Genomic DNA, 14,993 nt, shown 5'->3' with positions numbered 1-14,993 from the left:
ACGTTTGACAGCCAGACGGCAACCATCTTGTCGGAATTTTCAGCTTTAGAAAGTGAAGCAAGGTGTCACTTAAGCGTTTGTTCTCTTTTTAGCTCTTATTGAATCGGAGTACAGTTTGACGGTCTCGGTGGAGTGCTTTTAAACATTCTAGAATGCAACTGTGATAGAGTTTGGCTATCCTGGTACGTGTACGGAATATTTTATGTTAGATTCCGCAGCCGTTGAAGTCATTTATAATTTGTTCTAGTGCGAGTCAATTGTGAAAGGACATAACTAGCAAACAAAACATCTGAAATCCTTTTAGTTCAGAGCATCTTACGTGAGGCCTAAACTTAGGCGCGAAAATTTTCTAAGGAGAAATATTGAATTGATACAGTTTGGCAGAGCGTAATTCGCAATTTTGCAAGCGCCACAAAATTGATAAATGATTCGCTTTCGGAGTCGCTGCTCACTGTGTTTTTTTTCTTTGTAACACTTAATTTGCATTTAGGTGTTTTCTACTGACAGTTTTATTTTATTGATAGGACTTAAAATTATATTTATTGAATAAAATGAGCGAGTGAAATTACGATCAGTGTCGAAATGTCTGGTCGTTTCGTAGCTCACTGTTATCTGTTTGCGTGCGGCTCACGTCATTGTTCAGTTATAACCGACATGAAACAGGTGCCATTATGAAAATGTAAATTAAAGGTTGTGTTTTTGTGTGTGTGTGTGTTTGTGTGTGACTGTAATTGTTTAAGCTTTTGCGTGGAAAGTCGCAGAGAAGTAATTGCAAATACTCGTTCAAGTACTTGCGAATTTGTGTTTGAGTTCCTAACTTGGTTCGCTTTTCAAATTGATTGCTTCTCGCGTTCGTTGATCCAGATTTTAACTTTGAATTTAAAGTGCATTTTAATTAATGTTTTTATTCTTTTTCCTAGCCTTTCAAATTTGGCCGTGGAAATGGGAGATGTTCGAGATCTAAGTTGGTCCTTCAAGGCATACACAATCCCTCGGAAAGAAAGAAGGCCTTCAGAAGGTAAAAAATTTCCATGTCAATTTTGATGCGTTTTCTGTTAAAGTCGATGCTGTATTTTTCCCGTTTTGAAGTTTATTTTACCTAAATTGAGAATTCAATTTTCGAGGTTGCTATCGCATTCCCGTGGGGGTTTTCAGACACAAAATACTTACCATGAACATATCAGTGTACACTTCAGTATCTTATCATAAACAAAGATGTCCTCGAAAATATGAAGAAATTAGAGCAAATTTACCGATCATTAACTTAACTGAGTTAAACATTTTGGTCTCGTACATTGTTGTTTTACTATTTTCAATATCTTAGAAATGATATCTGAAAAATAGCTGTGTAATATTTCGTCCTTTTGTTGTTCATGTTGTTGTTCTTGTTGTTAATCGCAAAACAGTATCTGTCAGAAATATGAAAATGTACGTGCCCCCTAAGTACCATATATATAGTCGAAATTGAACGTCAGGAAAATCTAACATTTTTATGGAATATGGTTGAAAGGAAAATGTTATTTAATTAAATGAGAAAGAAGTTGATATGGTAAGTTTAAAACCGACAGTTAAACATCGATGTGACTTCAAATTGCTGGTTTTGTTTACAAAACAGTTCCATTATTACACCTTCACTTTTCTTACGGAAACATTTAGAGGTGGTTGTTGTTATTTAGTTGTTCCCTCATCAAGTTCCTTTTTTATTGATAGTTTTTTTGCTTAGCTTTTGGATATTCTTGAAGACAAAGCTCTGATTAACCTTCTAACTCGTATTGATGTCGCTGAAAATATTTCGGTTTATGTGAATATGAACTCGGTAATATTCAATTTGAATTTTGCCAATTCATCTGGTGTACACTTTCAATTTCTAGCTCGGTCCATTAGCCAAATATCTAAAAAAAAAAAGTTAAACACCCACGCTGATCAGTTATTTAAATGTGTGATTAACCAGTGAAGTTCCAAAACACCGAACTTCTTAAATGTCAACCCTGTTCCTAGTTCAGATCAGAAAACAATTCTAAGTTCATGTAAATTTATTCCAGAGAGAACTAGCGAAAAATGATGTTTACGTTTCCCGAGGAAGCATGTTCCTCTGCAGAATTAATACGCCAATGAAATTTTTATTGATTAGTTTGTTTCGTTTTTGTTAATAAAGAGGAGATGAATTTATGAACGAATAAACATTGAAAAAATAAGGGGCTTTCGACTTTGTTTTAGTGACTTTGCGTAAAAGAGTTGTAAGTAAACTGCTGCATGGAAAACCTTGCAAAAATAACCATGAAATGATTTTTAAGACGACGTCTTGAGTAATCGCTAGCCGCCACTAGTTTTGACAACAAAAACCTTCCCTTACCTCACGTGTTTGCCATTTAAGTGGAGAAAAAGTTGAACCAAAATTGATTTCGGCTAATGAAGATTAGTTTATCTCTGGTTTTCTTTCCCTTTACGGTTGGAATTAAATGGGATTTAAGAGGGATTTAAAAATTGTGCCTCACAGGTGAAGAAGTTCTAACACGAAAATGGTCGAAGTTAATGAATTAACATAGACTGCATTTTTTCATGTAAGCATTAAAGAAACTAGCAGTTAGGCATTTTCGTTTGCAATTGTAGAGATATGCCATTCTGTACATACATTAGCTTAGATACAAGGCGGCCACTTTCGTGGATTACAACCGCTTTCTCTCGTGCGCGCATTCCGAAGAATTTCGTTTGTACACACAAACATGGTACGGAATATTTCTTGATTTTCCCTCTCAGGGAAGGCAGGAAGGGATAAAACCTTCCTGTCGGGGATAGCTATTAGCAAGTTTCCGCTTGATGCGAGGGATATATGGATCAATTATGCACGGTATTTTTTTCTTTCATTAAATACCAACGAATTTACACAAACCCGTAAAGCGAGTGAATTCTGAAATGTTTGAAAAAATTTCGAGTGCTTCTCTACTCAAAATTGGACGAGAAATATGGGATTAACTTGATGTTCTCACCGAGCCAATGAAGGGTCAGAACTAAGATTGGAAAAAGCTCCATAAGCAAACAATCTGTCTAGTGCTCTAATAAGACGGCGATCAAGTCGTGATTGGCTTTATTTCTCTATTTGATTCATGGAGAAGTTTGGCGGAGTTATTTGGGAAAATAAAAGAGAGAAGTGAAGCAAAACCATTTCAATTCCGTATTGCTTTCGACAATCAGTTTAAATCAAATTCAAATTGAACTTAATTCTGTTACAGATTGTCAGTACGTTTTACCAGTGAACTCACGAGAAGCAAAAGAAATTGAGCAAAGCGTCAAGCGGCTAACATGGGACACCAACGACCTCATCGATCGAGCTGTTAGCATCTCTTACATAAAAAAGGTGGAAAATCAAGGCTTAGAGCGAGAGTATCACGAGAAAAGAGCGTCAATGCGGGATGAGGGAAGATCACCCAAAGAGCTCACACAACAATTAGCGTTTTGTGTTGAGAAAGAAGATAGTCGTGTGAAGGAGATTTGTCGGGTAGGTTTGGTTTGCGATGGTGTGGATCACTCCCTTGGCGATGGACACATGGGTGTGACCGTGTGGAGGTATCCGGATTTGTGTCTCAGAGCGTTCAGCTGGCCCAAGTCTGGAACTGCGTACCTAGTGGTATTTAAGGTAGGTGTGTACATAATCATCTAAGGAGTGGAACGCGAAAATCCAGCAAAAATCTGAAGTGCAGAAGAGTGAAACCAGAAATAGGAGATATTGTTTCCTTTCTTTAGGCAAGATAAGTGTATCAGGCCTTTTTGTCCCTTGCCAATGATTTTCAGTCAAAAGAGAAGACGAAGGAGAAATTCTCTGCACGTTCTGCCTTCTCTAAAGAACTCTTGAGGAATTTTTGAGGGTGAAAGAAAATGCAGAATCTGATATATTCTGTTCACTTAGCCTCTAAGCGTGCAAACTGAATATATGTTTGACTCCATGGTCAACTCATAATTATCCTATTTTCATCTCGTTAACAATTAGAGAAGCCTTGACTGTGCTCTGTTCTGTTATAAAGCACGAAGGAAGCAGCTAGAGCACGAAAGAGTGCTCTAGTCGCTTCCTGCGTGCTTTATAACAGAACAGAACACAGTCAAGGCTTCTCGATTTATTTTACAATAAAGAATCCGTTGAATTCCCCAAGCATCACTTTAAATTTTCAAAACAAACTTTATTTCCAAAGCGAACAAATAACAAAGCGAACAACAAAGTCGTCAGCATGCTCCATAGTCTCATAAAGCACGCTACAATAAGCTAATCAGAATCCCTGTTAGAATGGTTCAAAGAATCTGATTGGCTGTACAAGACTAAAGCTTTCAAAAATGTCAAACCATCAAAGTTCACATTCTGCGATAGTTTACAAACCAAAATAGTGCAGCAGGTCGAATCTAATACTTTTGATTGAAGTTTTTAAGTCTCTAATACAGAGTCTTAAAGTGAAATGTTCTGTGAACTTCAGCCGAATTAAGGCTCATAAAAACACGCGAGTTTTTCCACATGACAAGGTAGAAAACAAACTGTTCAAGGCGAGTGTTTTATGAATGAACGACAGCCGAATTCGTCGGAACATGAAGATCGCTCGGGATGACAGCGCCGCAAAACTCGGCTGCAGTGACTGATGTGGCTTTCCACTCAACGCATCGGAAAGGATATCAGAACAAGCTCTTATTTTTTCACGCGGACACTGAAGTTTCTGAGGCTTGCTTCACTGCGATGACCGGAGCTCGCCAGGATGAGCGAGCCGCGATGGACCTTAGCATGATCATATTCGCTCAGACGCCGTCATGATTAGTATGAATTTTAACAGTTATGCTAGTTTGGTTATATTTGTCATCATTCCTGTTTTCTTCTGTTTCGTTTTTGAACACAAAACTTTATATACTATACGGGTGTTAGCTGTGTCTGATTTTTATTACCGAATGTAAGCTTGCAATCTAACTGAGCGTCAAAACCTCTAAAACTCGGCGTGTTTATTTTGTTTTCCCTTTGAGGATTTTCGCCTCTGCTCACGTTTTAATAACGTAAATTACGGCGCCTGGTATGTTAACCTTTGTCGGTTCTTCTGTTGCTACTTGCCGACTCCCTTGTTCCGAAAGTTCACTTTCAATTATTGAAAAAAAGCTAGAAAGAAGTCCCGGAAAAGGTCGAACAGTACAATTTGGCAGATGGCGTGACAGCTTTAGCTCAGCTCTATGCTCTATTTTCTCATAGAGCACGCTCTTCCAACCAATGACAGCGCGCGTTATACCCGAACTTTATTATAAACATATTTAGACTTTCTAAGAACATCTTCACGCCAGCTTTTCGGCAACATTCTTTTAATATTACCACCGCTGTTAGATGGAGCGAGGCAGTGACTGTAACGATATTGATGACGACGATGACAACTGTTGCGATGAAAATAACACTGATGATTACGAATTTGTTCAAGATGAAGAGATTTTTTTTGGCAACGACACAGGTTACTATCAGATCATAGCTTCCAAGAAATTAATTTTATAGAAACGGATCTCCTAAACACTATCTATGTTACACCCTTGCTCTTGCTGAATTTGTCTTGGTCGTTTTAATACAAGTGCATGGTGACCTTTACGTTCAGGAAAATTGTCATTGTAACGGCGATGGTGGTTAAAGTACTAAATTAAACTCTTCATTTTCTTCCACTACAGATTGTAAAGGGCCGCGCGAAGTTCGTATCGCCAAAGTTATCGCCTGTAGGTGATACAGTGGAACCAAGTCCGAACTATGACTGCCACGTGTCAAGAAACACGACTTGTCCCTCCGTTACAGACTTGACCACACTCATGCGAAGCACTCAGGTATTTTAGCCTTTGCACACTACCGACACAAAAATTATAGTCAGAGATGAACAATTTAAGTGGATAGAAATTTTAATACAGATTACAAAAATTAGTCGAATGCATGTTCAAGTATGTAGAACTGGGAACTGCTTGACAGACACTGTTTAGAGGGAAACTCGCGTCTGTGTCACCCCGTTACTCTTCCCCATGCTTTCTTGATGAAGATCTCTGTTTGACTTCGTATGCAAACAAAAGCAGCGCATTACCTCTTGCTTTTCAATTCCGCTGAAATAGAGATTGAATTGTCCTCGTTAAAAATAGTATTAAAGGTGCTGTTTGGGTTTTGCTTTACTTCATTCCGTAGCTGAACGCGAAAACTCTTGCTATCTTCTCGCGGTTTTCAGCCAATTCGCTTGTCTTTGATTCGGGTCATTATGTGCTCCTTGTATCATTTCTTTCTTTCTCATCATTATTCCTCGAGGTAACTCTGGTATTGGTTTCACAAAGTTCAATCGAAATACGCTCCTACGTCGATTTCACATTTCTATTTGTAGTATTACCTTTATGAATACGATGACGAAGGACTACCATCAAGGCGCCCGCGACACTGCCTCCCGTTTGCCGTTATCGCTCTTCAGAGAAGCGAAGACATAAGCAGTCCATTAAAACCACCTGTCTCTTTAGAGAATTTAGCGAGTGCTGTTAAGGATTTTATAGTACCGATTGAGGTAAGGACGCTGAATTCCCGTTTTGTTATTCCATAATGAAGGTTTGAGGCTGGTGTTTTTGGTTCATATATTTTTGTTCATTTTGTTTTAAGTGCTTTTGTTTATTTGTTTTATAATCTTCTTATTCTGTTGATGTGTTTTCCAAGGTATACATACTTGATCGTCAAAGTATCACATTTATTTTCTGTCTTCTTTTTTACCCTAAGTGTGGTAGTAAATTTAGTTGGTATTTCCGTAGATTATTAACAGTACTTTTTCACCATAGGATATCTACACTCCGTTTTTTAAAGAGGAAGAGGGCATTCTAGCGTGGAGAGGCCTTGTTACATGTAAAGACAAGAGACTTGGATGCGTATCACTGCTAGCAGGACATAAATTGGGATTCAACTTTTGGTGAGTTTACCCGGCAGCCTCGAGAAATGATTAATTCTAGCAAGTTTTCCTCTGTATCCGCTTCTCTTTTTTCTGTCTTGTTGTTATTTAGTCACTTCATTTGTCATGATTGATACATGACGTCCAGCGGTTCAGCTCGATTTTTTTTGTTTTTTTTTTTGTTTGTTTAGGGGGTTTTGCGTCGTTGTTTTATTGCGTTTTGTTTATAATTTTAGTATATTGCTGTCTCTCTTTTGTTTTGCTTTGTTTTTTGTTTTGTTTTGTTTCTTTTTTCGACATGATCGACCTTTTTCGCAACCCAAACACCTATCATGATTATGAGAGCCCTCTATACATTTTTCCACGGTTATTTCGTGGTGTTCGCGCTTCAAGGTTTGTTTAAAGTCGCTTACACTGCATTTATTAAAGCGCTTCCTTTTCCTTCGCAGGAAATCGTATCTGGATGTCTCCTCAAAAATTCCTTTAAAACAATTAGGTGCGTTGCTGCCAGGGGACGTGAGAAGCGCATGGAAATTGCCCCGTAAGTTTTTAAATTATTAAAAACCTGTTCTTAGTACCTAGCCTCTCTGGCGTGGGGTTAATTAAAGCTATATCACGGTATTTCAATTTATCCTGTTGGTATTTGTTGTATCAGAGTTCTATGGCCCTGGCCGCATAAGAAATCGGTGACACTTGTAAAGTATAAAAGATGTATTTGACTAGAGAAATAAGTGTAGGGTGTATATAAAATTAAGAAACAACAAGAACTTAAAGAAACGCCGCCCTTCGTTAAAAGAGCAAACTAGCACTTACAATACATCACACGAGGAAGTCAAGCATCATGTTAAAGGTTATATGACCCTGGTCACGCACAGCGCTGCAAAGTGCATTTGGTTGAGAAAAAAACGCAGAATGGAGTTTGTTGGGCTCCAGATCAAAATATCCTGGCCTAACCAAGTTTTGTTTTAGGGAAAGACACTTGCAACCCCTTGCCTTTGATAGAATATCTTTAAGTCTAGATGAATTCTCCTTCTCTAGATGTAATGCATGATCAGTTATTTGCCTGGATTCACGGTTATTATGTTAAACTGCACTACCTACCGCATAATTATCCTATTATAATGTTTAAGATTTTGTACTGATCAAAATGAGAAGTGTGGTCAACATTAACCACATTTCCCATGTTGATTTGCACAAAATCTTCATAGTTGATTACAGGAACTATGTGCTCAGTCTTTGCACGATGAAGGTGGCATCTAGACAACAAGATGAAACATTCACCAGCTTCACAAGACACCTGGCCATTAAAGCCAAGGCGGTGAGTTTCCTTGTTAGATAGAAGTAAAATATTTGTTCCCTTGTCAGAAGTAAGATATCTGTCTTCAGATAAGGCGTCACGGTTACTAACGTTTACGTCGTCTCAACCTAAAAGTGAAAAGCTAAAAGTCAGCGGTGATATCTATTCAGTAGTTTACGTTTCGCTAGTTTTAGTTAGGATTTGCACCCCCACCGAACGAGTTTTTAGTTTTCATGGGACGATCATTATTCACCGATAAAAATCCATGTCTTCGAACTACATTTTGATTTATTGTCCTATTAACCAAGGGGTGGATTTTCACATGTTCAATTTTTTTTCCATAAGCGGTTAAATGCAGTTCAACTTATGTTATTTTTGGCGTCTGGCAAACAGATCCTATTCTACGGCGATAACCTCACTTTTTCCCCAACAGGCTGGCGTTTTGTGCATTGATCCTTTCACTACAATGTTCCTCGTTCCATCGGGAAAACTAGCTGTACGTCTTGGTAAGAGTTTCCTTGCAGTTAGATGTTAGCTTGTGACCTTTCCTCCACTTTGCCTCTCTAGGGCACCTCTCTTATGATGCCTGGCAAAAGATTTGCGTGGTGGTGCTTACCCACAACTCATGAAATACTTCTATATACTCGCACGTTTCACCCTTACAACCGCGCGTCAAATCTATCATTCTAAAAGATTTAAAATTACTTCAAAACGATTCAGAGACGGGTACTATCTTTTTGCAACATCCACTTATTTCATTCAAACGCGACAAAAACATGGGCATCTCTTTGGTCAGGAGTTCGTTGCAAACTGATGACCAACCTGGAATTTTCAAATGCGCTCGCTCACGTTGCAAAACCTGTCCTTTCATTTATAACGTAGAGAAAATGTGGGGACCCAAGAGATTTACTAAGATTACTGATCACTTCACGTGCAAAACCGCTAATGTCATTTATTGGATATATACCTTGCACTTACTAGAACAAACATTTATCTTTCAAATTGGCACTCTTGTTCCCCACGGAATCAATGAGGGCTTTTCATTCAATTAATTTATTCTTGTTTTCTCGTCATTATGTTCCCGCCAATAGCGTAGCCTTATTTTCTGCATAAAAAACACACACAACCCGCAACTCCTCTATTCACTCTGACGAACGGGAAAACGCTCGAAACGTCGGCTTCGAAACTCTTAACGGTGGCCAATTTACGTTATCAAGTCAGTTGATAATACCAAATTACACTTCTACATGTATCGATTAATTATGAGCGAATTGTTGTATGCATTGTCAACAGTAAACACGCTCTTCATTGCAGGATTTTGCGCAGTAGCAGAGCCACTTAGAATGTTTTGCATCGTGTGCCGTCGTCAAACGAAGTCTCCACCTTCAGTCTCTCAGCTCACTTCCCCGACAGTCAGCCGCTGCGCTTCGTCTTCACCAGGTACTCCTGTTGGGCCTGCTGTATCCATTTTAAGACCGGCATCTTTAGATTTTAAAGTGCGACACAGATCAAAAATTGTAGTATCCTCGCCTGGCGATAGTTCTAGACACTTGCATCCTCGTCACATCGCTAAACGGTCCTTGTCGTTTTCATACAGTCCAGCTAAGCATGGAAGAAAGAGCCTGCAAAGAACTAAAAGAACTTTGAGGAGTGCCAGTATCTCTGGTACCGTCGCTTTTCAGGGAGACATCACAATGTTATCAGACTTTTCTAACGATAATATCATGTCAACGAGTAAAGAAGAGAGTTTTAATAATCAATCGTGTATGCCAGAAGTAGATTCAAAGGGAAATGAAGCAAACGTCGTGGAAGGTTTACCATCATGTTCGAATTTTACTACATGTTCAGCGAAATCTCTGAAAGGGCGGACTTGTAATAGTCTAGACGTAAAACATCTTGAGAGTAGTTCGGAGTTGCCAGCGGTCTCATGTGTATCCTTTGATACCGCGAAAAGTTCCAAGCCTGAATTACCTGCACCAGACCTTTCTCTTTTGAGGACTTTGAAAAGGTCTTGTAACGTTTCGACGAATACTCAAAACAACAATTTAGAACCAGTACACCAGTCAAACGGTTCGACAGAGAGGCAATCCTCAAAAAAGTTATGGAACGTCGAGTACCGACTCCAAAATGACTCTTTTGCCAGACAAAGCCAGGAACAATCTAAAACTGAGACTATGAAATACGAGGACGTTTTTACAAGTGATTTACAAGTCGACTCAGAATATAAACGGCCCCACACACCAACAACAAGTACGAATTTCTATCCTTTTTGGCCTGAATCACCGCTGGTGTTGTTTTCCGATCGGGAAAGGATTCCATTTCTCTCTGATACACCTGTGAAAACACTTCAAGCCGAGGATATCATAGAAGCCATTTCGGAGATTCCGAAAGAGGATTTAAGTGTGAATCTGCCAAAGCCAAGCGTTGAATCATTTGGAGCAGCCTTCGTAGTTCAGACGGGAAGAGAAAATGCTGATTCCACTTCAATGAATTCAGTGGGAAGGCCCTTCATTACATACGAAGGTGAATGTCATACCAAATCGAACTTTTGTTTGGAGAATTGGAACTTGAATTCATCATTCTTGAATGACAAAGCTAACTTGCACAGGTCGAGGGAAGCAGAATCACGAGAAGGATTCTTAAAACCCCAGAAAACAATGCACATTGAAACCGCAGGTTTCGGTATTATTGAAGCTTCCCCCGAGCTCGTCAACTTGGAAGGCGAGAACGACTTGAAGAAAAGAGAAACCTGTGTAGAAATCCCGCACCCGCACGATGATAATCAAGTTAACCAGCCAATGGAGGTAAATCTTATTTGCCCTTCTAATGGGGAGCCTATGGAGAATGCATTTAAGGAGACAAAGAGTACAGATATCTTTAAGGTGCACAATGTCCTTCATACTATCGATGCAGAAGTGCTTGAGTCTCCACAGTTATCATCTTACCATTCATCGCCAAGACAACCAGAGTACGTTAAGAATGCTGCTAATGATAACTCACCACCTATTGAAAGCCTCAAATTACATGATACTGTTAAAAAACTCGTGCCGAAAGCGTTTTCAAGCTCCCTGAATCCGACTGCAGGAGCAGACTGCATTTCAAAACTGATTGTTACACCGACTTCAGAGAGACCGTCGTCTATTATCATTGGTCCTAGGAGCCCTTGCAAAAACGTTACTGGAAATGAGAATGCTAATACAACTGAGGAGCGGTGTTGTGTGTTTACCACTGACTTAGGACAGCTATGTACCAGGGTAGCCTCCGAAAATGGCACCAGGCAAGTTTCAACTGAAGTATTAACTAAAGTTGTGGATAATTTCCATGGTTTTGATACTAATAAATTAGCGGCAAGAGGAAAAGATATTTGTTTAGAGGGAGAAAATTGTTTTGAAAGTGGTAATCCGGGGAGATCTGGAATAATCAGAGAAGAACGTTTGGAGGAAGTAGTAGCAAAAATTCCGAAAGAAAATCCTGTAAAGAAGTTGTCAAGTAGGAAACGGCCATACCTTCATTTGCCACAACAACATTCTGAAAACATTGTTAGCAAAAATCTTGCACTGAACCCCGACACGCGGGTGAAATCTTGTAAACTTTCCGCGATCCAAGTCAAACAACAGCAAAATTCATTTACAGACACGCCAAACTATCCTGAATTTTACGATTTGAGTGTTGTAACAGAGAGAGGAGGTGAATATTCCTCGGTGTCTCCATCTAAGTCTTTAGTTTTAACCTCGACCGGAAAAGGTCATGAAGCGCCAATTAATGACGTAGGAGTGGTAGTGTTAAAAGGTAGCTCCTGTAGTAGAGGAGAGTGTGATGTTCAGCCCTCCAAAATGGATGAAAAGAGTGACTGCAAGCCATTAGCTGTTAGCTGCGTGGTGGAAGAAAAGATTGAAGATTTTCACGAAGACACGGGAGCACACCAAGGTGGTGTTATTGAAACATCTTTAGTTCATGATTGGGGATTACAAAGGGCTTCTAAAGGTCGGTCAAGTAAGTTAAGAAAAGACAGCTATTCCTTGCATTTTGAAGAAAATAGATCAGTGGAAGTTCGTGATGTACATTCTGAACTCGACAAACCGCATGGCCACACTAATATCTGGTCAGTGATTGAAAATGAATTTCCAGAACCAGTCACAGTCATTTGTTCACCACCGAGTTCGGTAAATACATTCACATTGAGATTTCCAGGAAAAGTCGCTTCTGAGGGCGATGTGGCTGAAGAATTCGCCGACGAAATTATAACTACGAAAGAGGAAACTCTACTTTTGGAAAAAAGATTACAAGGGGTGTTTGCTGAGCCGGTGGTCGTGAATTGCTCCCATGATAATTCGGGATTAGTCGGGTCACCAGGCGCTAGATGTCCAAACAAAACGGCCAGTTCAAAACGAAATTTAACATTGTCTGTTTCTGGAAATGTAGAGGCTTTTGAGCAGGTGGTCTCCGTGGCCTCCGTTCCTCAAAAGTCAAATGAGAAACTACAAACAAGTAAATTACCAGAAAGTTATGGATTCGTTCTCGAAGGTTCTGAACTGTTTGTAGACTCGAGTCCAAGACAATCACGCTTTACAGAGACAGAGGAATATACAATGCTTTGGCGATCAAACAAATGGTCAGAGACAGCAGCGTCTCAGATTTTGAAATCGTCAAAAGAAGGGGTCGCAATCCAATCAAAGAAATCAGGGATGCATGAAAATCAGGTATCACGAAGACAGCCTGATAACGAGTCATCAGCAAGAGAAAACTGTCCTTTTAAGGACCTTCATACGAAGTCAAGCTGTTTGATGAAAGCCGTAGACAACTGTTCATTGCAGACTGCTGGGGATTGTTGGAACGAGGCAAAGGTTACGACTGCAACAGAAGCACAGCCATCAAGGAAGCGAAGGCAGGAGGCACAGGGAGGAAGAGAAATTGAAACTAAAAGTCGCCAACGAAAATTGGTATGTTTAGCTCAATTGAAAGGGAAAGAGGAAGGAACTGAAACCGCAATAGAAAGAATGGAAATATTTCAACTTCCAAGTGAACTTCCATGTTCAAATCGAGTGCAGGAAAATGAGGAACAAACCCCAACGTGTGGAGATCGAGTTAAAACAGAAAATTGCCTATATAAATTAAAATGTTCAGCACGACCTCAGGGATACGACACACGTCAAAAAAATGACGTAGCTTCTCTAAGAACAGTTAATTGCATGAGTAACCTGTATTGCGCGAGGGAAAGGTACAGGAAAGAAAAACAAACTCAAGACTCCATGGAGCGACTGCCACTCAAGCAAGCGCAGAACAGTAGGACACACGCAACAAATGCAGAAGAAAAAGTGGATTTGATACGTTCAGGCAAAGCATGCGTAACATTAGAACGTAAGGCCCGGATGGAAGCAAAAAACACGGCGCAAGAGGAGAAGAAGAAATTTGTAACCTTTGCTCCAACTCCGATCAAGAAAAGCCAAGGAAAAGATTTGATTAAGGAGAGGAGGGAACAGAGATCAAGTTTAACCTGTTCGTCAGGTCACCCAGATGTGAAAGCGGATAGGCATCCTGAAAACTTAGAGGATAAACTGCGACCAAGCATGAATGATTCACCCAAGGCTAAAGAAGTCTTAGGGCAAGAAACAGTGGCCCCCAGCGGTATACAATCAGAAGCGTATCCGAAAAACCCAATTGCAAGTGACCTCAAGAATTCACCTTTGAGAGATGACAAACACTTTACAGCTACTTTGGATGCAGTGAAAACAAGTGGGTTTGATAGTCCAACAGAAGGGCGAAGCAGCAGCCAGACCGTACGCAGTGGAGAAAAAAGCGCCTCAGACCCCGCTGGAACAAAAGAAATCGGTTTCAAGGGGGTTGACCGGAATGCTTTTACGGCGAGGCATCTAAAACAGGATAAGATCACCAACCCTAAAAAATCAGTGAACGCTACCATAAGTAAGCAGGACTTCTCGAAAAAGCTTGAAAAAAATGTTCAAGTTGATATAAACAAGGATCGTCGTTCTGAAGAAAGACGTGACAGAGAACCCCTTGGTGGGATTAAGCCTTTGGGGGACATCGACGATGTTGAGAAAGATACGCACGCCTGTAACAGGACGATAAGTGGGGAGAGGAAAAATGAACAATTGAAGTCGAGTTCGACACCGCTACTGAGTAACACTGGAAGGCGCCGGAATTTTGAACCAAAAGCTCCCAATAATGTTTTTGTGCCGATCTTCTCTGATGACAAACGTCTTATCGGACACTACACTGAAAGTAGTCATCGTAACCATAATCAAGGGCTGGATACAAATGACACCGTTTTGAGTCCTAATAATCAAGCGTACGCTTATCCCCGTTGGGTTGCACCAATACGACCTGGACATTCCTCTTTGCAACACAATGAGACCAAAGGTCTGCCTCAATTTATTCCAAACGCTTCGAACCGGTACTCACAGAGAGGCATTACAAATCGGACCAGGCTTCAATTAGTTTACCCCAGATTTCCAAACTATGGTAGACCTGTGTTTGTTCGTGGTATGTGGCAGGCACGCCCTGTTCTTACATTGCCCGGCCCCTGGCAGTCCCCAGGAAATACGTATCGAGTACCTAACACCCCTATTCGTCCGAGATGAGTAGGTTGTAGTGCCAGTTGCAAGCGTGTCAAAAAACAAAGAACTAGGGTCATAGTTTTATACCAAGTTAAAATGGAGATTTTAAAAAAAATTTGATACACTATTTGCACAAAGTCGATTTCCAGTAGAGCGGTTAGGTCACACAAATTTAATGGCACGATTGACAAAGTAACTGGTTCGAATGTCCTAATGAAG

The 14,993-nt window shown here is 40.0% G+C and overlaps 1 protein-coding gene across 2 annotated transcripts; it reads left to right on the top strand.

Moving 5' to 3' along the window:
• The first annotated feature begins 2 nt into the window (after window positions 1–2).
• On the top strand, window positions 3–14,929 carry LOC113664190 (uncharacterized). Of its 2 annotated transcripts, none has more exons than XM_027179782.2 (10): window positions 3–182; window positions 921–1,018; window positions 3,231–3,634; window positions 5,671–5,820; window positions 6,357–6,530; window positions 6,796–6,923; window positions 7,352–7,443; window positions 8,111–8,220; window positions 8,633–8,705; window positions 9,514–14,929. In XM_027179782.2, exons 2-10 carry the CDS (start codon window positions 943–945, stop codon window positions 14,796–14,798), a joined length of 6,492 nt encoding a protein of 2,163 aa, XP_027035583.2. In that variant the 5' UTR covers window positions 3–182; window positions 921–942; the 3' UTR covers window positions 14,799–14,929. The 2 variants fall into 2 exon arrangements, with proteins under 2 accessions (XP_027035583.2, XP_089045043.1); XM_089188917.1 differs by lacking the exon at window positions 3–182 and adding an exon at window positions 686–821.
• The last annotated feature ends 64 nt before the right edge of the window (window positions 14,930–14,993 follow it).

The sequence above is a fragment of the Pocillopora damicornis genome, chromosome 1 (genome assembly GCF_964200805.1).
Source record: "Pocillopora damicornis chromosome 1, jaPocDami1.2, whole genome shotgun sequence".
NCBI lineage: Eukaryota > Metazoa > Cnidaria > Anthozoa > Scleractinia > Pocilloporidae > Pocillopora > Pocillopora damicornis.
This window is presented reverse-complemented; position numbering and strand designations above follow the sequence as displayed.

What these genes read in the sequence shown, in the direction of transcription:
- LOC113664190 (XM_027179782.2), top strand. Translation starts at nt 943, where the DNA reads ATGGGAGATGTTCGAGATCTAAGTTGGTCCTTCAAGGCATACACAATC. An exon ending in AAATTGGGATTCAACTTTTG is followed by an intron (nt 6,924 to 7,351) that starts GTGAGTTTACCC and finishes TTTCCTTCGCAG; the next exon opens with GAAATCGTATCTGGATGTCT. An exon ending in AAGCGCATGGAAATTGCCCC is followed by an intron (nt 7,444 to 8,110) that starts GTAAGTTTTTAA and finishes AAATCTTCATAG; the next exon opens with TTGATTACAGGAACTATGTG.